Here is a 21,196-nt window from a genome sequence, read left to right on the forward strand (position 1 = left end):
GGATTTTATTTATGGTAAGTCCAGCCACCTACTGAACTTTCTTCGTAGTGAAATTTTATAAGCAGATCGATGATTAAATTCTCTTCAGTGTAGCTCGACAAAACCGAACCGTTAACACAATGTCAAAAGTTAAATTTTATCTCTTAGTGCTAGTACTAGTGTTTGCACCGAAATGCTTCTCAGTCGAAAACAAACTAAAAACGACTACCGAGATACTATTGTAAGTTGTACCCCCCCAACAACGTCAGTTAGTAGTAAAGACAATTTTTGCAGCAACTTAACAAACTACGCTATAGAAAGTCGCCGAATTCGTAACCCCTGTATTTATGAAACCACTGACATAAATTATTTCTCGTGCATTAACAAACTCACACATAATCACCCCAGCTATAGTTATTATCCGCAAAGGCCGCAATATTTTCGCCCTGACACCCCGCACAACATCATGGATGTACTTTACACAATTTCAAAAAACGATGCGCTTCGATGTGTCCCAAGACTGCTTTGTGAAGTAACTTCGGACACCATTTCTAAAAGTAGGCAAGGTTTCTCTTTGCCTACTCTTCCGTTTAGTTTTGATGTGGCATCTATAATTAGGTGAGTCATCTCACTTTCTACCAATCGTGTACTTAACCCTGTTTCTAGATTGTTGGCATCTATAGACCTCCCTGGTGGTTCCCCGGTTCCCGTGTTTGCAAAAGCTGCACTTTTGGGCTACGTGTCTAAGGGTAACTCGGATTCGTGTTTGAGTGCTTACCCTCTATGCCCGCGGGAACCCGACAAGTTGGTGCAATACTTGAACAACTATAATGGCGGATTTTTTAGATATTTTAACGGGGTGAATTCTAAGCCCCACCAAAACTATTACCATCACCAGAATTATCACGGCTACGGGTTGCTAAATCATATTCAAGGACCGAATTTTGCTCAGAAACGGATTCAGAACAAGCCTGTGCACGTTCCGGGTAATGATGCAGTTGTTTTCTCCGATAATGACGTCAACTTCAACCGGTATAACCGGTTTCCGAAAACTTTATCTTTTCCGACAGACGACGACGAGGACGATAATCGTTTTAACGAATTTACGTTTAAGAAACCAAAGGAATTACCTTTTTCCATTAACGAATATTACTCTAATGAATTGGATTTGCAACGGCCTCTACCTCATCACACAGCCACCCCTGTAATATTTCCAGTGAGGACCGGCACGGGAGATTTGAGGTTGGATTCCGAAGAATTAGATGCAAATTATAAACAGAAACATTATAATCTTCAGAATAATTTCGTAAGCTTTAGATATGAAAGACCTAATGAGGGTTTCTATTACGCAGAGCCAGAGGGTATTCCTGTTAGAGAATTCAATTCCAACAAAGATATATTTAGTTTCCCCGTTTGAACCCCTATTATTTATTCATTGTTTGCGATTTTAATAAAGTTTGCATTTTTGTGGAAATTTTCTTTAAAAGGAGGGAAACGCATCTGGGTGTGTAATGTAAATTACGATCTTTTCGATTTTCTTGAAATCTGCGAAAAGAACATAGTCACAGCAGCGACAAAAACTGCGGTAAGCTCCCATTCTGTTATATGGAAGCACGGATTTGTATGGTATTAAGGGATAAACGGAAAGAGGGTTCGATTCAACGTGTTGCGATACACTTTGAAGTTCGTCACTGTCAAAGAATCTTTTGTTATCCGTTACTTATTATTACGTTCATTTAAAATCTTTACATCTCTATGCGTGACAATGAATTACAATTTGCTGCTTTTTAATTATTGAAAAACCTTTGAGTCGAGAACTTAATTATTTTCTGCCGACGTGGTCTTTTGATCGTTGTGAAATTGTATCAAAGTTGAAGAATTTCATCAGAAATTTGTTATATATGTTCTGCGGTTGCAACAATGAGCTTTGTATTTCTTTAGGGTCCCCACTATAATTTTAGCATGATATACCCTGCCACAGCGTTGTATGAAAAGTAATACATGTCAGATTGTTACACCCCCATTGTATTGGGAAAACCCTTGAATTGACAGTTCATTCCACTGATAATTACCATTAATTTCACGCCTTACGCAATGTCATGACGACATGTGGTGTTACTGACACGTTCCGGGTCTCAAGTCGAATAATAAAATAAATACAATTACTATGCAATCGAGTAACTCGTTCCAGCTCGGAAAAGCGGACATCAGCTTGAACTTTATTATTTGGCAACGAGTCTCGTTTTGACGGAATCTCTGATTAAAATCAGATTTGTGAGATTAAGTCGCTACAATAATCAATTGCTTCTAGTGAAAAGATTACATGTAGTAGTCACATATCAACTCAATCCGGCTTTAATACACACAATGGATTATGGTCAAACACAAATGGAATAAAAACAGACACACGCGTTTCAGCGTCAAGTAACAACACCCTCGGTTCTATCTTTTAGCAGAAAAAAGACCGCACGTGGCTTCACACTATATCCATTAATGAACACATACGAAACCCACCCCAAGACCTCATAAATTTGTTTGTTTTACCGAAACCAATTAAGTCGAAATTAGCCAAAACGAATCCGTGCAATAAGGGAAGATTTTTTTAACTTGTTTAACAAAGAAGGCTGCATTATTATGGTGATGGAAACGTCATTTTCGTAGAGAACCCTTGTAAGGAGGCGTGATATGTCATGATATAGGCAAAAGACAAGCGAAGACGAACTGACGGGCACTCTCTAGCAAAATAACAGACACCCTCTTAATGTCTCACACACACCCACTCTGTATATGCCACCGCCTTCTTATCACTCACTTCTCTATTATCATATTCACCCGTTTAATGCTGTCGCGAATTAGTTACACGCAATTTTAAACAGAAAGGGGACAGAAACGAAAAGCAATTTGTTAAAATAAATCCAAACTTCACAAATTCATATCTCGTGTCAGAGAGTGTCAAGTCTCCTCGTTCAATTAACGTGACGTAGCAGGATTCTTAAATTTACATACTAAAAGTAAGGTTAGGAAACTCTCGCTACGTTTGACTACTTAGTAACGTCAACCTTGTCTTATGTTGTTTACCTGTCGTAAACTCAAAGTTCTATCTACGCAATGGCGCCAGCAAAACCCTTTTTAAAAAAGTCATAGATTGGGACCTCCAGAGAGGATGGTAAAGATCGCCGGTAAAGGAGATAATACTATTCGACGGTTAAGTGAGATTAAAAAAGAAAAAATATGGACACGTTTTATTGATTTAGATATCAAAAAGCAGTAGGTACCTGAAGAAGTCTATCTGGAAGCTTGAAGAAATGAAGAATTTCAGTTTCAATACGGGACTGCAACATAAATGTTGTAAATGGTAAGTCAGGTCGAGAAGTGATGAAATTTCAATTCAAAGATTCTAATCGTTAGATTATATATTTTAGATTTTAGAGCCCGGAATAAATACTGGGTCTACAAGAAAAGATAAATACAAAAAAATCTATTTAGAACAGTCGAAACTTGAATGAAAAATTCTAATTAACAACTACAAAAGGTAGAAAGCCGGTGCTAAGTCATAAACGACCAACAAATTTCTCTTTCCTCCGATTGCTTGTAACAAAGTGTCTATGAATCAGACGTGCGTGCACATATTTAGTAGGCAAGCGTTGTAAATCATCGATATAAGTGTTATAACCCTGAGGGGTTTCCGGTAAACACTTTTGGACACCGAAAGTAAATGTTCACTAATCCCTCGAAAATTTTAGGACAGAGTATGGAAAAATTGAGTTTTTGAAAAAGTTTTGCAAAAATTCGCTAAAAAATCAGGTATATAGATTCCGACGTGCTGATTCAAAAAGTATAGTGTGTTTATAGTCCAGAGAAATATTTTGAAAATACATATCCTTTTTGAAAATCAATTTTTTTAAAGAATCTTAGAACTTGCCAAATTTCATTGGGTGATTCTTAAAAAATGGTGGAAATTGTGGAAATTTTCGAAACAAATGTACCAAAAATAACTTCTAAAGGTTGAAGTCTACAGGAAAACGTCTTTAGGTAATTTTCGAACAAGTTGTTTAATAATTCATAAATAATTCTGGGACTTTGACTTCGACATACCTACCGATTCAAAAAATGTATGAAACTTTTTCGAAAAATTCACGTAAAAATTCAATTTTTTTTTTTATCTTAAAATTTGCCAAATTTCATTACGCAATTCTGGAAAAATGGTAGTAATTTTCGAAAAAACCACCCGAAAAGTTGAAATCTGCAAAAACAAATTCATAGGGGTGGAGCTATGGGAATTGAGGTTTTGAAAAAGTTGCCTAAAAATTTACAAAAAAATCTAGAGTATAGAGTTCGACTGTTGATTCCAAAAATCTTGCATGTGTCAGAGAAAGATTTTCGAAATATTCAATTTGAAAATCTTTTGTTAATCTTAAAAATATTGCAAAAATGACTGCTTAAATGACAGCTTGAATTGTGAATAAATAAATAAAATTTGGACACTAGAAAATATATTTAGTGGCGGCTTTTTGATCCTTTTGTCCAGCTGACAGGTGTTCAGTGCAAAATTTTGTTGACGTCACAACTGTGAAAAATACCCAAAAGTCTGACAATTGTTATGTAAGTAGGGACGTTAGTGAATAAAAACGGGGTCACTTCTGGCTTTGTTTTAAATCTTAGATTCTACAATTCAGTTCCCATTTTACAATAAATAAAATAAGTCAGTGAAATGGAGAAAAGACATGGGGGGAGGATGGGCTGGGTTAAGTTTTTTTCTACACCTGTTCTTCATCCTAGTGACTACTCTTGATATTGTTCAGTTTTAACTTAGCAAATACTAACCCCGCCCACCCGCCCTCCATTTTCATGGAGGGTATACCATTGGCCAAAATCAGTCTTATCTTAGCAAGTACTAGGCCAGCACACCCTACCCTTTATTTTCTTAGAGGGTACTTTTGCCAAAATCAGTCTTATCTTTACAAATACTAGCCCCACCCACCCGCCCTTTATTTTCTTAGAAGGTATGTCATTTGCCAAAATCCGTCTTGTCGTTACAAATACTAGCCCCACCCACCCGCCCTTTATTTTCTTAGAGGGTATACCATTTGCCAAAATCAGTCTTATCTTTACAAATACTAGACCAGCCCACCCCCCCTTTATTTTCTTAGAGGGTACTTTTGACAAAATCAGTCTTATCTTTACAAATACTAGCCCCACCCACCCGCCCTTTATTTTCTTAGAAGGTATGTCATTTGCCAAACTCAGTCTCATCGTTACAAATACTAGCCCCACCCACCCGCCCTTTATTTTCTTAGAGGGTATACCATTTGCCAAAATCAGTCTTATCTTTACAAATACTAGACCAGCCCACCCCCCCTTTATTTTCTTAGAGGGTACTTTTGCCAAAATCAGTCTTATCTTTACAAATACTAGTACCACCCACCCGCCCTTTATTTTATTAGAAGCTATGTCATTTGCCAAACTCAGTCTCATCGTTACAAATACTAGCCCCACCCACCCTCCCTTTATTTTCTTAGAGGGTATGCCATTTGCCAAAATCAGTCTTATCTTTACAAATACTAGCCCCAACCACCCGCCCTTTATTTTCTTAGAAGGTATGTCATTTGCCAAAATCAATCCCATCGTTACAAATACTAGCCCCACCCACTCGCCCCTTTATTTTCTTAGAGGGTATGCCATTTGCCAAAATCACTCGTATCTTTACAAATACTGGCCCAGCCCACCCCCCCCCCCCCTTTATTTTCTTAGAATGTACTTTTGCCAAAATCAGTCTTATCTTTACAAATACTGGCCCCACCCACCCGCCCTTTATTTTCTTAGAGGGTACATTTGTCACAATCAGCCTTATCTTTACAAATACTAGCCCCACCCACCCGCTCTTTATGTTCTTAGAAGGTATGTCATTTGCCAAAATCAGTCGTATCTTAGGAAGTACTAGCCCCGCCCATCCACCCTCCATTTTCATGTAGTATCTGATAAGTTACTAAAATTTATTGCCGCAGAAAGAAGGCGAAATTTATTGTTCAACAGAAAAAATTAACAAATTTAAAATTTGAATAAACTGATTACAAATGCACTTAAATAAAAAAAAACTGACCAGATGGTGCCTCGAGACTGTAGAAAAAGCACTTTCAATTAAATTTTCTTGCGGTTCTTCAGACTATGAATCTTTTTATTAAAATTAAATTATTTGTTGCTATATTTACGTATATTACGTCGCAAAATAGAGCATATCAAATTCTACCCAGGTTTATATAACATGAAATTGTTTATTATTTAAATTTAAAAGTAAATATTTTTTAAAATTATGAAAAGGATTGTTGTAAAAACGGGTGGGTGGGCGGGGTTAACTATAGCAAATTACATGCCTTCTCACAAAATAGAGGGCAGCTAGGCGGGGCTATTATATGTTAATATAAGACTGATTTTAGTAAATAACTGAACAATATTAAGAGTAATCACTGGAATCAAATTGGGGTGGGTGGGCAGGGCTTCTGCTTGCTTATAAAAGACTCTGTGGGAAAAAGTTAAACCTAGCCCCACCCACCCACCCGTTCTCTTTTTCTTTTCTTCTGAAATAAGAAATAAATTTTAAGCAAATGGTACAAAAGGGTGAGTGGGCGGGGCTAAAACTTGCTAAGATAGAACTAAACAATATTTAGAGTAGTCACTGGAATGAAGAGAGGGTAAGTGGGCGGGGCTTTTGCTTGCTTATGAAAGACTCTGTAGGAAAAAGTTAAACCTATTAAAACTAATTGTGGGTGGGCGGGGCTAGTACCTGCTAAGATAAGACTGATTTTAGCAAATGATTTATTCTCTAAAAAATTTAATTAAATTATTATAAGAAAAGACACTACAGGCTCCAAAGCACTTTTAAATTTTTTCCAAGCAGGAACCTCAAGATTGTTTTAAATTGTTCAAAAAAAAACGGGTCCCAAAATTAACTCAAAAGAGGTCAGGTTAGAATTTTCCAAAAATAGAACACCAAAGTCCCCCAAAATTGTTTTAACTAATTTACCAAAAAAAATGTCCATGGGCTCCCAAAAGCCAAAATAAAACACCCAAGAGTCTCCCGAATTAAAAAAAACACTACGGCATTCAAGACTTTTTCAATCAGGAAAATAAAAAAATTACATGTACAACTGCTTTTGTAAACATTCCAAAATTTTAGGTAAACAGATAAATTCTGTTTAGGGATACATAGTAATTATATGTTGAGGGTTCTAAGCCACTTTTTTTAGCGTGCGCAGGGTTCTGGCCATTTGATTCTGCGCATGCTTGGGTTATAGGCCACTTTTGGCTGGAAAATTTGAATTTGTGCGCTGACTCGGGTTCTAAATTAACTTGATTCTGCGCATACACGGGGTTTAGCCTATTTTTGGGGCAAAATCATGCCTAAAGCAATTGACTCTTTGGCCTACAAAATAAATAGGAATTTTTTTTTACCAATTTGAGTGTTTTGCAAAAACTTACATGAACAGTATTAAAAATAAGGCTAGATTAATAAACCACAAGTAAGGAAGCATATTATTTCGCACACAGACAACTTTTCTTTTTAAAATATAGACGGAAACATGGGCCTACTCTGTTATATTCTAGAAGCAACCTGACCTGACCTGACCTTACCTGACTTGTCCTGACCTGACAGAACGGACCTAACCTGACCTGACCCGAACTAACCTGACTTGACCTGACAGAAAGACTATAAGACATATTCAAAACCCCTCCTACTCGGTATTAAATACCTATTATCGATGAATAAATGTAAGCTTGTCATTCGTCCTAGACACAACGATCAAGCGGTTTAAGTTACATAATGTATTATAATAGAAGTCATCTGTCCGGCAAATTAAAGACTTGATTCCACGGACAAGAGATTGCCTTGCATAAAAAGCATGTTTTTTAGCAGTGTGCGGTTGCGGTAAACTCACGTCCCGAACTGTTTTATGCTACAGTAGTACTTTAACCGCTTTAAGTTTTAAGCAGGTCCCTTTTTACATTGTGATGGCCGATTTTTTTAATGTGTGGGTCTAAGTGTGCACCCCCTACGGACAAGGCCAACCACCACTTTCTCAAACACTCAGAACGGACACAAACAGCCCGGGGCAAGGTGCTCCGGCTTGGTCGGGAATCGAGCCACAGGTCCTTCGTGCAGCGGTTTGGCATAAAAGCAGATACAATTCTTGAAAATTACTCGCTGTGTAGTTCGTAGCGATCCCGGACAAAACGGATACATACTTATAGATATTGAATTGAGTTGAGAACACGGACGTGTACAAACAAGCAGTGCTGCCAAAAGACTTCAAGGTTTGGTTAAGACCGTTTTTTATATATCTTCATTATCCGTGATCGTGATAAATGATGTTGATGTATTTTTGATGGAAGAATAAGTGTCGCTAACGCGTAAAATCAAGTCGACAAAAAATCCATATAGAAAATTAATTCGCAGGCACCCTAAACTGCGACGCGAACCGAATAGGAAAAGAAAATAAAAAGATTAAAAAGATGAGTAACTCCAAATCAAATGATTGTTCTCGCCAGCATCCCCTTTTAAGTCACGTGTCAAAAACAGATACAAGATAATGGGGGATTGTGCGGACTACATGAAACAATCAAATGTTGTTTGCTTCATGTATTACGCATTCTTACACCCACGTTGCAACAGTTAATACAATGCAATTGTTGTAAGCAGAGTGGGCACGCAATGTGATTACGAATTTTAACCCAAGTGAGAGAAAATTGATCATCAGTTCATCACGTTGGAGACGAGTGAGATGAACAGAGATACTGTTGTCGATACTTGTTTAATACCACCTCATTAATTTTATAGTTAAGAAACAAAAATGTGGTTAGAATTACCCCTTTAACACTTTTGAATGAGACCATTGAACTAGACAATTAAACTTTCGTTTTCTTAAAGAGTAAGACTTGCTTGTGTGACTTTACCGAGTGGTGTATCATTACTTGTGATATAGCTCTCTAACGAGACACAATGCATACGTTGCGAAAATGAACGCCTTTCACTCTGTAATTTAGCATTCAACCCTTGGTTAGATGCGTAAGACTAGATGTCGATAAAAGAATGGGCAATGCCTCGGTTAACCGTATAGCTGTAATTTGAATCATGATGTTGACATTAAGCCCTGCAGTAATCCGTCACAGCACAACGCCAAATACTTTTTTAACTTTACAATAGGGGAAGCGAGCGAAGTGAGATAATGTTTCGAATTGACACCGGTTTCAATTCCATTTAGATTATGCGGATCACGGATTTTCATCTCTCGAATCTTAAACCCTGTGACAAAATTAATTCGATATGTAAGCTACACGCTATGTTCACGCCACGTCAAATTAAACGCAATTTTTGACAGCGCATGACGCGTCACAATGAAACGTACACATTGAAAATTCATAAAAAGGATAACCGGTTATTAGGGTTAGTCATGAATCATTTTAAAGTCAATTTTTTTTTAAACGAGTGTACCAATCAACACGATCTATCTTTTTTCAACCGATGTACACTCGTTCTCTAATAAGATCTAACCCTTAATTTGATGAATGCAAGCGAAAAATATCATAACTAAATTAAATTTCAGTGCAGTGGGTATCAATCTACACAAAAGGGGATGCTGATTGTCGAGGTACTTCTAAATGTCTGTTCGACCAGAACGTGTTGAATGGTAGTATAATAATCTCGAGCACTTGAAGGAACCGCGCAGAGCGTATTTCTTTCAACAGTGCTCTTGTTAATTGTTTTTTGGCGTGGATTATTTACATAGCACCTATCAAACACAGTAACCCAAAGGGTTATCACACTTGTCAAGAATAATTAGATGATGGAAATGGGCACTTTGTATCAGTCAACCACACACTATTTGCTGATTAATTATTGCCAGTGCTATGATGACACTCCGCTATTGTTCTCCATGAAACCTTTTGCATATATGTAAATAGCAGTGGAAATCCAAAGATTGCGGTTTAATTGTGTTTGACACGAAGGAGCAGCAGGAGTGATAAACAAATTTTGTGAAGATAATGACTTGTATAATGGGCTTTTTCGACTGTCGTTAATTCTGTTCCGTGAAAGATTTACGACTCTACGGTTCAGTAGATATTATTTAGTAAAAAATATCAAATTTGCCTGGCTGTGTTCAGTTGCAACATCAGTCACGTAAATGTTCGGGCGTCAAGCCGTCTGGGATTCAAGGTCAGATGCTCTAACCGAACCAAATCTCCACCGCGTTGGTATACAGTGAATACCAAAACCGAAAGATTTGTTTGTCTACAGTGTATAACATTTTCAATAGTTGCAGACGTATTCGGATGTTTAATTTTAACCGATATACTTGTAACTTTCCGGTTGAGCAAGTTGATTCTACCGACAGTCCATTTACGTTTCAGTACGTATTTTTAGATATTCCAATATTACGCACTTGAAAGGCCGAGAAGCAATATCAGACCCACCAAAATGAAAATACTTGGGAGTCAAGCACGGTCTGTCCTAATTTGATTGAAAAAGAGAGTCGGGTCGACAACAAAACGTTGTATATTATCACGATTACTATTATGGTTAATGTTACATTTAGCAAATGCGTTGTAATTTATTAACCATTAAAGTATGACCACCTCAGGCTAATCGTTGAATAGAACTGGAATTTACTTACCTACCATGGAAGATTTTGTGTTATGGTTGTAATACGAAACTTAAAACTGCAGGCACGACGGTACGTTTTGTTATGAGTTCTAGATATTAATCTAGTTTGGGAGTGATTGAAAGACAAAACGGTCATCTGGTCGGTTAGAGATGAGAAAACAACACATTGCAACACATGTCGCCATCTCGAACAGTCGTCGTGTTTATTTTGTTAGAAATTAACACCATTACTTTGAAAGACGAGCATCCAATGTGCTGTTTATGTTTTTAAATTGTTCGCGGTTAAGTAGACCTCTTGAATTGTTTATTTTTATCGAGCGATACATAACCACTGCGGATAGCGGCGAGACCACTGCGTGAATTAGGAGTTAGGTGGAAGAGATAAAAGTTTTTTCAAATTTTCAATATTTATATTTATTTCAAATCAACTATATAAAAGTGAAAAAGTTACAAGTGAAAGACCATCGGGAGTAGATGTGAGTATGGTATACATTAGACTGGCTGCATAATTCGCCGCAACGTATAGTTTTCCATACTTCACAAAAAATAGAATATTATATAGATATATGTTTATAAACATGTATAAAACTTATGACATTTATTTGAAATAAAAATATAATACATAAGCAATTCTAACTGAATTGGTTTATTGGTCTGCCGAGGGCTTTTAATATCACACAATGGGCCTCGGTGGCCGGCTTGGTCCAGCTCAGATCAGGTAATATACAAGGCGAACATAATACATTTACATCATAATTAAGAACATATGGCATTATCAGTTCATAAAAACAACTAAACAATAACATACTAGTTCTAGAATTTACGAAATAATAATAATCAAAAAACCTAGTCAACACTTAAATAAACTACTATACTGACTAGGGAGTATAATAACTACGAACAAAAACATTTTGACAAAATGTATTCAGAGATCAATTAACAGGATTGAAGTGCTCAAAAGCACAAAAAATTGCCTCTTCGGCAAATCACAGAGACGCTTTGAAGAGCCATCTACAGCGGGCGCAACGTACTAAAACTACCTACTACTAAGCTAAACTAGTTACAATTGCTTTAAATTCATTTAAAAATATCAGTATTTATGTATGTACACGAGCTCCTATATAATATGTAAAAAAAAAGTAAAAAAGCTGTAGCTGGCCGGTGTTGAAGAATAGCCGGCCTACGCGAATATTTACAATTCAGGTGCGGGCTGATCGGCACTTTGGATCGGCACGTGTCCAGCTTTCGCCGCACCGGGCTATTCTAACTACGGAGATCATTTGAAAACCTTAGGGCAGCCGACTGCAACCAGAACCAGACCTGACCAGACTGCTGCAGTGCTGCTCCACACTTAACTTACTACAGTACAGTCAGACTCATGGTAGCGAAAGCGAACAAAGGGACGACGTCCCGCCCACCTGCTTAACTCAGGCCTTTTGGCACCATTCAATCTTTGGCTATACTGAATCCAACTTTAGAATCTTTATGCATATGTACACATTAATTTACAAATTATTTCTCTTCTCAAATCAAATACCATATAAAAATTCCTGAGAGTACGCTTTCGTACTAAATGAGATCAATTCTTTGATTTGTTTTGCTCCTCTTTGGACAACACACATAACACAGGCAGTGCGCAAATGACCTACGTACATCGCTTAATCTACATGGAATAACTAATCTGGAACAGGTGCCAGCCCACCATACATATTAGGGGTACTGCCGTCCAAAACGTCCTTCGCACTCTGGGCACGAATCGCGCAAACAAACTCTCTTCCTGCACAAACTCTTGCTTCTCTTGCACGTCCCCCTGTAACAAGAAAGTACAAAAATCTAACTAAACTCTAACACACCAAGATATATGTATTTAACGTTTTAATTATCGCTATAAAGGGACATTTCAAGGTTTAGGTAGACTAATGACGGTAATGATCGACAATTATAAAAAGCGAACACACAAAGCAAAAAGATATATTTCGCAACCAACATAATTGCCCGAGGTCTGTTCCGTGCTGAGAAATAAATACAGGGTAACTGGATAAGATTTACACTAACGTTATGCAAATCCGTAATGTTGGTTGCATATTCGACCGCATTTAAAACTGACAAAGCGGATTGCGCAAAGTGAAAGGGTTTGTCTTGTTTTGTGTTGTTGCATTATGTGTTGCTTGTATTAACATGTGTGCGCATAATTGAATGATACGGGATCTGAATCCCAACATAGTATTACGGAGTTAGTTGAAGGAACTTAATTAATTAGTTAGGTCAGTGTGTAGTAGAACAGAAAATAGAGTTAGCAAACAATCCCAAGTCCCTAGAACGATAATCTTGAGATCGTTTTTAAGTAGTGTTGGGTGAGTGCAGAAATGTTATAAAATTTGGCGAAGTGTCGATAGCCAAAAGCAGCAGATCTGACACGCACCCACCTTCAAAATCGCGGACGATTCGTCGTCGACAACCTTTCGAGGAACGAGACCAACCTGACTGCAGTCTTCCGTCGCACAGTCTTCGTGAAGGGATATCTTACAGTCATCGCAACAGGACTCAAAATTCGATCTTCTTGATGATATCCTGGCCAAAGTCGGCGTCAACTGATTTAGTGATTGACGAAGAAGTAACAGCGTCTGCCTGAGCTGATTATCGTATTCGGAAGAACGCGATCTTCGTTCAAGTTCTTCTACAAGAAGTCTCACGAGTTGTTCCATACACTCTGCAACAAATACCAAATCAAAATCACGACTTGTTGAGACTGCTAATTGCCGTTCTGCACAAGTGAACAAGCCCGAGGTATTTGGCGCGTACGCGACCATATTGCTTGCTGCACACAGCTGTTTGCTACTACGTAGGTATCGATTGCATACACGTTGCGAATTGCAAGGCCACTCGTAAAAGGCTTATTTCACAATATTTATTTACTTGAGCATAATCACTCAAACAAGACCGCTGTACCATTCGCATGCTCCGAGAAAAAATGAGGAACAACGTGCCTGACTTGAAGTACCGAGAAAATGGGACGGTGTATTGGTTTTTTTTTTTGAGCATAATTGCGTAATTAGCACCCTTAAATAAATATTCCCGTTTAATCGCGACATTTCTAATCGCTCATCACTTCACGGTCTTACTATTTATATCCATAAAGTGAAGAGGCGCTTCCTGACTTTTCCCCGATTGCGGCGTGAACGTGATTTTGCACGATTTTGTCCCGTTTCCCCGTGTCAACGACTCTCACCGTGGGGGTATCGGGAAAGCATCGAGAAGCTAAGCAAGCAATCGTCTCACGGCCGACCCTGAACCTAAACGAAGACGACGCGGATCCAAGCAACAGGTCCCCAAGTCCGACTTCTTGCACTGCCAAACACTGAACACTTAGCTTTAGCCACAGTCACCACCGAAACGTGCCGTCCCACGCAAAGCTTACACCATCAAACTTACCTTGGAGCTCACGAGTCTCCTCCGTCCTCTGAAGACGAGTCTGCGACAAGATAAATATCACTGCTACTATAAGATTGTTTATCTCGTCCTCCGGCAGGGCGAACGGAACTGCCATTATGGAAAGAAAACCCTCAAAGAACTGTCGATAACAAAATACAATTACGTAACACAAAACACAACAAGTGAACACGAGGCGGTGTGCGCCAGGATTGTAGTAACACACCCGAACTGCTTCACACTCCGACATCGACTGCAGCTTAGGTGCTTGCCTAGGCGACACAAAGCTATCAGATGATAGACTGCCTGTTCCACCGTCACATTTAGCGTGCAGCACGGGATCTTACCCCCAAAACACACGGCTATAGAACACAAAACTCAGACCCGGCCGACAACCAATAGACGTACGACATAGGCGTGTCTACCAAAAACGCTGCTTAATATTGGTCAAATATTACGTCGCTCTGGCTACACTTCGAACGTGAATACACCAAAAATACAATAATAGCTCGCCGAAATAAGTGTCAAGCGAACCGATTGCGAATATACGGCCATCCCCCCCCCCTCTTCTTTCTCCGCGAGGTACACGATATTTTTAAAAACCTTGACTCGGTGACGACGTGATTTAACGGTATTGCATATATTTTTGTTCTCCTATATGAGCCTATAGTGCAATTGTTGTGCATTTTCTCACATTGCCACTATTATCGATGTCAACAGAGCGACGAATACGCGCCTTTGTTCTGATACGTTTTCACGTTGATAAGCTCAATTAACGAAAATCAAGCTTTGTGCAAATATTTGGTGTAAATACTTAACGATAATCAGGGGATAAAATATCGTTATTAATAACGTGAGCGGGAAAACAAAGAAGGTATTAGGAGCGCCCGCGGAAATCGTAGTTAGATTGGCATTACTAAGTAACGACGTTTCTAGAGGGATCTGACCCTATTAGGTGAACGCTGATGACATGTTTAGAAAACGTCATGCAATACTCTGCGATTTCGTTCACGGAGTGGTATTCCGCGTCCGTTTATTTTTTGATCGCATTTATTAGGGTCATTATTGTTATTTAATGAACAAAGAACCACATTATCTATCCCGATAAAGCACAATATCGGCTTGCAAGCAAAATAAAACATAAATCTGACCTTAACCCGGTAATTAGTAGAACCTTGGAAATTGGTCATTATGGGAGCTCCAATTAGATTAACAGTCGACACAATTACTCGCTTCACACAAATAGCATAAATTTGTAATTTCGCTGCATGAAGGTGATGTCCATGTTTTCATTATCATTCGACGCGAGCAAAAATTTTTTTGTCTACAGCCCGATCGTACAGTTCAATATTGATATTCACTTTCCATGCAGACATAATTGCTAAAAGTAATAAAAAGTCTTTTAATGAAATAAACAAGACGTGCTGCTCATTTTTTCATTAGGATAGAGATATTGCATTTTTTTTGTCACGGAATGATAGTTTTTATTTATGGGATGAGAGTGTGCCAACCGTAAACGATAAAATTGCGTCAAAACAACTCCACCTCAAATTTATGCAGGTGTTATTTTGCAAAATCTTCGCAAAAAAATATCGTTTTGCGTTGACCGCGGCGGTCAAAAAAACGAATGGCGACAATTTTGATGAACGGTAAGGTTAATTGATATTCAGATCCAGTGGCACACGCCTCGGAGATTTGTTTTGTTTTATAACTCCGAATAACATCTCATCCTAATCGATTTCTAGTTGTTTAAGACAGGTTCTAACCTGTCTTAACTTTACTTTTTTCTTTAATCGTACGATGCAGGTGTCCACACCTCGATGGGATGGATGCCGATTTTACCTCTCGGTTTCCTCTTTCGCAGCAAAACCTAATACGTAGTATTATAATTGATAACACTATCTCTTTCAATTCGAAGGCCGTTAATCAAAGTTGCTTATCTAAACTGATGTCTCTAACCCATTTTATTATCATAAGCGTGTCTTAGCGATAGGTAGAACAAAAGAAAAACACAGGAAGCGAAACTGTTCCCATGTTTCAAGGGCATTAGGACGCGATTTCGGATAACGGCCTTGATTAGTAGCGAGGCTCGGTCACTGACTTTACTTTCTTGCATGGAAATTGACCATTTTTTTGGCATCACGTCCATACTTCCAAAATGCACAAAATAAAAAGGGTACAAATAGATATAGACTTGACCTTGAACGCGACGGCCAGATCCGAGAAACCAGTATTAATAATCTGTAATTAAAATAACAACCAGACAAATTGTACGCTTGAAATTATGTCAATGTTATCACATAATAAATAACGATAAAGATGGTGCATGCACTTTTTTTCGTGTTGTACACTCACTATTGCGCTTGTTTATGCAACAAGTTTATTGACCGTATTATAATTAACATGATGATTCAAATTTTCAGGATCTGAATTTTCTAGTAAATATTTTCGAAGTAAAATCATCGGTATTTTTCACATCTCAAGGTTATTTCGTCACCTGCTTCACCACCGGTATATCATCTGTTTTCACCATTGTTATTATTATTATTATTATTATTATTATTATTATCATCAAAGTCGATAAACAAGTGACCGATGCGTAGTGTCTAGGCGAAATGCGTTAGATAGTAAACATCGCAAGCACTTTATGTCTCAAATTTGGGTTAACACAATTACCGAAACGACGTTTTGTTCTAAAACTTGAAAATGCAGAATTTATCGATTTGTCCCGGTTGCATAAATTGTTTACCACTGCAGTAAATTAAAATGTTCCCACTGAGATGCAGTGTTTAAATGTCAAGGTCAGAATTATCCACTTTATTATGTAGATACAAAGAAAGTTACAGTGTTGGAACGATTAGGGAAATATCGGAGACCACAAACGACCTATCGAAAGAAAACACACACAAACATAAAATTTCGTCGTAATTGTGTTATTATACGATAAGACAAGGTGAAATTTAAAGAAGAGTGTTCCTTTGTTTGCCACGTGGAAGTGTTTTGATGAAACATGTGATATGCGGTCGCATGTCGGAAATTTATGGACTCGTCAATAAAATTAGATTTTTCTTTGGTGGTGGTACGATGAATGGATGACCGCGGCGGTCCGTCCAAATATAGTTGGCAATATCTTTGTATGTGTAGCGTTAAAATTGCGCAACATTCGGTTTTAAAACGTCATAATACAGTTTATATTGTCCTTTGTTCTCGGGGGAAATGCAGCAGCTTTGACCATATCTAGACCAAGGACGTGATAATGGCATTGACGGAAATTTCTTTGTTATTCGGGTTGCAATTACCAATTAATAAAGTTGGTTGATAATTAATTTGCCAATTAATCGCAGAGTCATCGGCCGAAAAGAAAAACGGAGATAGGCTAACGGTATTCCGAAGAAAGTACAAGTACCTATGCATTACAAAACACCTGAATCACGTAGTGATTCACATCTCTTTTATCCCCACCGCACTCAAATGAAGTGTATGCTACCTGTAAAGCACTTCATATTATTAATGTTACCGACCCAAATAAATAGGTCTTTAACCCCCGCTTTTCCCTTACTTAAAAGCCCCATCTAATCTGCTTACATGTTTAAAGACTAGTTCCTTCAACCTCGTATCCAAATCAGTGCAACTTCACGTTGATGCTTTTCATTTAGATATGCATCGTTAAATACCAAGAAAGCTCATATTTATTATAATTTTTTGTCCTTTTTTTTAGGCGCGCCCTATGAAAAATAGCAATTAAAATTTGCAACAATATTTCAAGTTAATTCCTGAATGTGGTACATGATTAATTAAACATGAGGGGTCGAGGTTTTAGATAAGTGCATATTATCCACCCAAACAAGTTTGCATGTTTGGAAATTTAAATTAGAAAAATGGAGAGAATAACCTGTTAATAATCCCCACATGCACATATACCTATCTGATAAAATCAACTTTTCGGTGGTAGTACCTGTAATACCCAATCATTAGACTGCCCTTTATCTCCATAATGCTATTGTCAGAGCAGGTACAAAAGGAGGACCATATTTACATTCAAGTCCGAGAATTTGGGTCCCTTTTCTTAAAATTAGTTGAGACCCGTACAGTCCAGATGTTCTTTCCCTCCGTTGTAAAAACATCACATTTGGGACTATTTACTGTGACGTAAAATCCACTATTTATCTATTTTTAAATTTACCTAGTGGTTTGTTCACACATTCCCTTCGAGATATAATTATATGATAACATCGAGTGACAAATAACATTTTAAAATATGGATGCATTTGATAATTTTAATTAAAGGTACGGCTAGAGATTGTCGCAAAGATACTCGGATTTAAAATTAGTTACCAAACAACAACAAAAAACAATTTATTTTCACAATCCATTAGCCCTACTTGACCTACGTACACATTAAAATAGAAATCAGACGTGTCTTCAAATGTGCGATAAAATGGCCTAATCCGATTCCGCCGGTCCGCGTGACCATATCTCGGCTTTTCTTCGTCGTCGGTGTCTTTTGGTTGATGTGTCGTCGACGGCAAACATGTGGAAGTTGGTTCGGTGAGTCATTAAAGGAGTACTACCTTTTTCTTTCTGCAGTATGTTTTGGACAAAATGAGCGTTAGAAGGTGGCCGTTGGCCTTGACCAGTTACTTGACTCATTTAACGTCTGTGGTGCGCTCGCCGTCTGAAGCTAGTCTGTGAGCAAAGGTGACTCACTCGCCGTCACCCCGACAACCAGGTAGAGAGGAACCGCAAGGCACCGATTGACCGATTCCACACCAACTCGAGATTCGAACAGGCGATTGTCGCGACAGACCCTGGGGCCAGAGTCTTTTTAGATTCGATGCTACAATAGACATGCTCCGAACACACTTGTCTACCATAAATCACCTGTTTGACAACGCTGCAAATTTTAGTACTAACGGATAGTACGCAAATCGGGGTGACTCACCATAAGGAAGACGCGCCTATTGTAAACACACTTTTATTTGCCATAAAAAAAGTTGATTAGGTACCACTTGCAGTGACGTCATTGTTGTTAGTACTGTTGAGGGGCTAACGGCGCCGACAAATGACATTATATCATATAGCAAACTGAAGAGTAGTTTTATTAGTCACCGGTGTGTAAAGGTTTGTACTTTGGATGAGTAACATTCACCGATATGTTTGTACATGTGAAAAACTAATTAACTACAACATACAAACATTGTTGGACCGTGATTACTTCTTTCGCTTACATTTCTAACCGATTATTGTTTTAAGTAGGTACTTCACGTTTGTTTCCGTCTACTTGGTCATTATTATTGTCCCAAAACATCTATATTGGTTTTTTTTTGTCCACATTTCTACACTATATTTACTTTTGCTCTAATGACAACTGCGTTGAAGAAGATGAAAACTAACCACTGAAATAGGTCCCTAAAATAATAGGGTGTTCCTTGAATCAGAGAGACACGCCCTATAATTTTTGACTTTCCAATATTTAATAAAACCGTTTCGAAAATTATTTAATGGGACTCTTTGACCTTTTATAATTTCCTCGAAAATAAGCCTCATTTCGCAAATACGACTTTTCCTTTAATTGTTACACAAAATTGCCAATCACCAGTTTTAATAACAAATTTTATATCTATATTAGTAATGTCATGTAGATGTGCCTAGTAAGTACGGCGATGGCAGGTGACTCATCATCGATGACGGCGACGTTCTAAGTCTCGATAGCGGATTCCAGAACAACCTCGACGTTCGCGAATTCCCCAAAAGAACGCATGGAGTCGTAAATAAACAAATAAATGGAAAGTCATGTTGAGTCAGAATTATTTACTGTTATATTTTTGTCTAGTTAGTCGTGTGAATTTGAGAAATAAATTGTTGACTTTACCCACGCCGATTTTAAATTACCGATCGACGAAACAATACCTACTTTGCTGAAATAATGTTGATCGTAACATTTTCAAATGGAAAAACTCATTAATGCAGCTTTATTTTATCAATGCATTTATATTTTAGATGCAATTATCATGGGTTGATAACGGGACCAAATATGCGTTGGAATCAGTATGGTTAAAAAGTATGATACATTATTCAGAAAAACAAGCTCTACAATTCGGTTAAATTATAAAATTTTGCTGTACAATTTTGATTTTTTTCTAAAAATCTAAACACTTAATACGGATTCATAAACTAGAGGTACAGGAGTATGTTAATTTATAACATTTAAATAATCTCTTTTCGGCAAAATTTCGATTAATTAAGAAGTACATGGTTAATTAATTTTAAGTAATGGTATGCTTTAATTTTTTATTTATAATTGAGTTCATTGACCTAAAAAACTAGTTCACCAACATATAGAGTGTTTATTGGTTGACACATCAGTTGCCTATTGTAGGTCATCTCTTTTTTGATTTGATGATGATTAGGAAGATATAGATTAAATAAATGAGGTAAGTAGACGTAGTAGTTAATTTTTTTATGTTTTATGTAGTCTTGGAAGAATCAAGCAGGAGTAGAACTTCCAGTTAGTAATTCACTTCTGCAAGATTAAAGAGTTATTAGCCATCAACTAGAATATTGTTTTAAAGACATATGTGGTACTAAATCAACGTAGAAGGAGCAGCCTTTCATGTTTTACATCCACTGATATAAATTTAAACTTATTAATATCATAAAGAAACTACTTATGGTACATTAAAGGGTATATTTATGGCTGAATGAAAAAGTGTTGTTTTTCTGTGGTTGAAGCGACTGTTCGATGTCAACGTCAACGTAAGGTAGAGCGAGGGTCGTCTTAGCTGTTATAAAATTCATAAATTTAAGTTGGTAGTTGATTTTGACAAATCGACAAAGGCATCAGGGATATTCCGCATCATTATCATTTAGGGTGCTCGACGGGCTAAGACAAATGATATTATAGATGCATTAGGTGCTTGCGGCTGAATGTTGACCGGATAAGTGCATAGTATAGAGAAGTAACAAACTAAGATAAATGGAGATAGTTAACGAATCGGAAAAAGGCTGCAAAACATCAAGAAGGTTTCTCTTGAATATAAAGCGTGATCATCAATAGATAGATTTCATTAACACGAAGACGGTGAGCGGTTCCAGATGCGAGTGACTTTCAATTTAGTACCTGAACGATCA

At 37.6% G+C, this 21,196-nt stretch overlaps 2 protein-coding genes across 3 annotated transcripts; one reads left to right on the plus strand and one right to left on the minus strand.

Annotated features, from left to right (window-relative positions):
- Positions 1 to 116: 116 nt before the first annotated feature.
- LOC135141691 (uncharacterized) lies at positions 117 to 1,441 on the plus strand. The gene is made up of 3 exons (XM_064073001.1): positions 117 to 220; positions 274 to 597; positions 646 to 1,441. The coding sequence occupies exons 1-3, from the start codon at positions 120 to 122 to the stop codon at positions 1,394 to 1,396; spliced, it is 1,176 nt and encodes a 391-aa protein (XP_063929071.1). The 5' UTR covers positions 117 to 119; the 3' UTR covers positions 1,397 to 1,441.
- A 9,583-nt stretch (positions 1,442 to 11,024) lies between these two features.
- On the minus strand, positions 11,025 to 14,610 carry LOC135141561 (uncharacterized). Of its 2 annotated transcripts, none has more exons than XM_064072776.1 (3): positions 14,069 to 14,610; positions 13,117 to 13,346; positions 11,025 to 12,446 (listed from the first exon to the last, which is right to left on the minus strand). In XM_064072776.1, exons 1-3 carry the CDS (start codon positions 14,313 to 14,315, stop codon positions 12,300 to 12,302), a joined length of 624 nt encoding a protein of 207 aa, XP_063928846.1. In that variant the 5' UTR covers positions 14,316 to 14,610; the 3' UTR covers positions 11,025 to 12,299. The 2 variants fall into 2 exon arrangements, with proteins under 2 accessions (XP_063928846.1, XP_063928845.1); XM_064072775.1 differs by having other exon boundaries at positions 13,063 to 13,346; positions 14,069 to 14,606.
- Positions 14,611 to 21,196: the final 6,586 nt, after the last annotated feature.

This window comes from Zophobas morio, unplaced genomic scaffold (assembly GCF_036711695.1).
Source record: "Zophobas morio isolate AGI-343-1 ecotype UQ-CSIRO unplaced genomic scaffold, CSIRO_AGI_Zmor_V1 ptg000044l, whole genome shotgun sequence".
NCBI lineage: Eukaryota > Metazoa > Arthropoda > Insecta > Coleoptera > Tenebrionidae > Zophobas > Zophobas morio.

What these genes read in the sequence shown, in the direction of transcription:
- LOC135141691 (XM_064073001.1), top strand. Translation starts at nt 120, where the DNA reads ATGTCAAAAGTTAAATTTTATCTCTTAGTGCTAGTACTAGTGTTTGCA. An exon ending in ACGACTACCGAGATACTATT is followed by an intron (nt 221 to 273) that starts GTAAGTTGTACC and finishes CAATTTTTGCAG; the next exon opens with CAACTTAACAAACTACGCTA. An exon ending in GATGTGGCATCTATAATTAG is followed by an intron (nt 598 to 645) that starts GTGAGTCATCTC and finishes CCCTGTTTCTAG; the next exon opens with ATTGTTGGCATCTATAGACC.
- LOC135141561 (XM_064072775.1), bottom strand. Translation starts at nt 14,315, where the DNA reads ATGTCGGAGTGTGAAGCAGTTCGGGTGTGTTACTACAATCCTGGCGCA. An exon ending in GGAGACTCGTGAGCTCCAAG is followed by an intron (nt 13,347 to 14,068) that starts GTAAGTTTGATG and finishes TATTTGTTGCAG; the next exon opens with AGTGTATGGAACAACTCGTG. An exon ending in AATCGTCCGCGATTTTGAAG is followed by an intron (nt 12,447 to 13,062) that starts GTGGGTGCGTGT and finishes TTCTTGTTACAG; the next exon opens with GGGGACGTGCAAGAGAAGCA.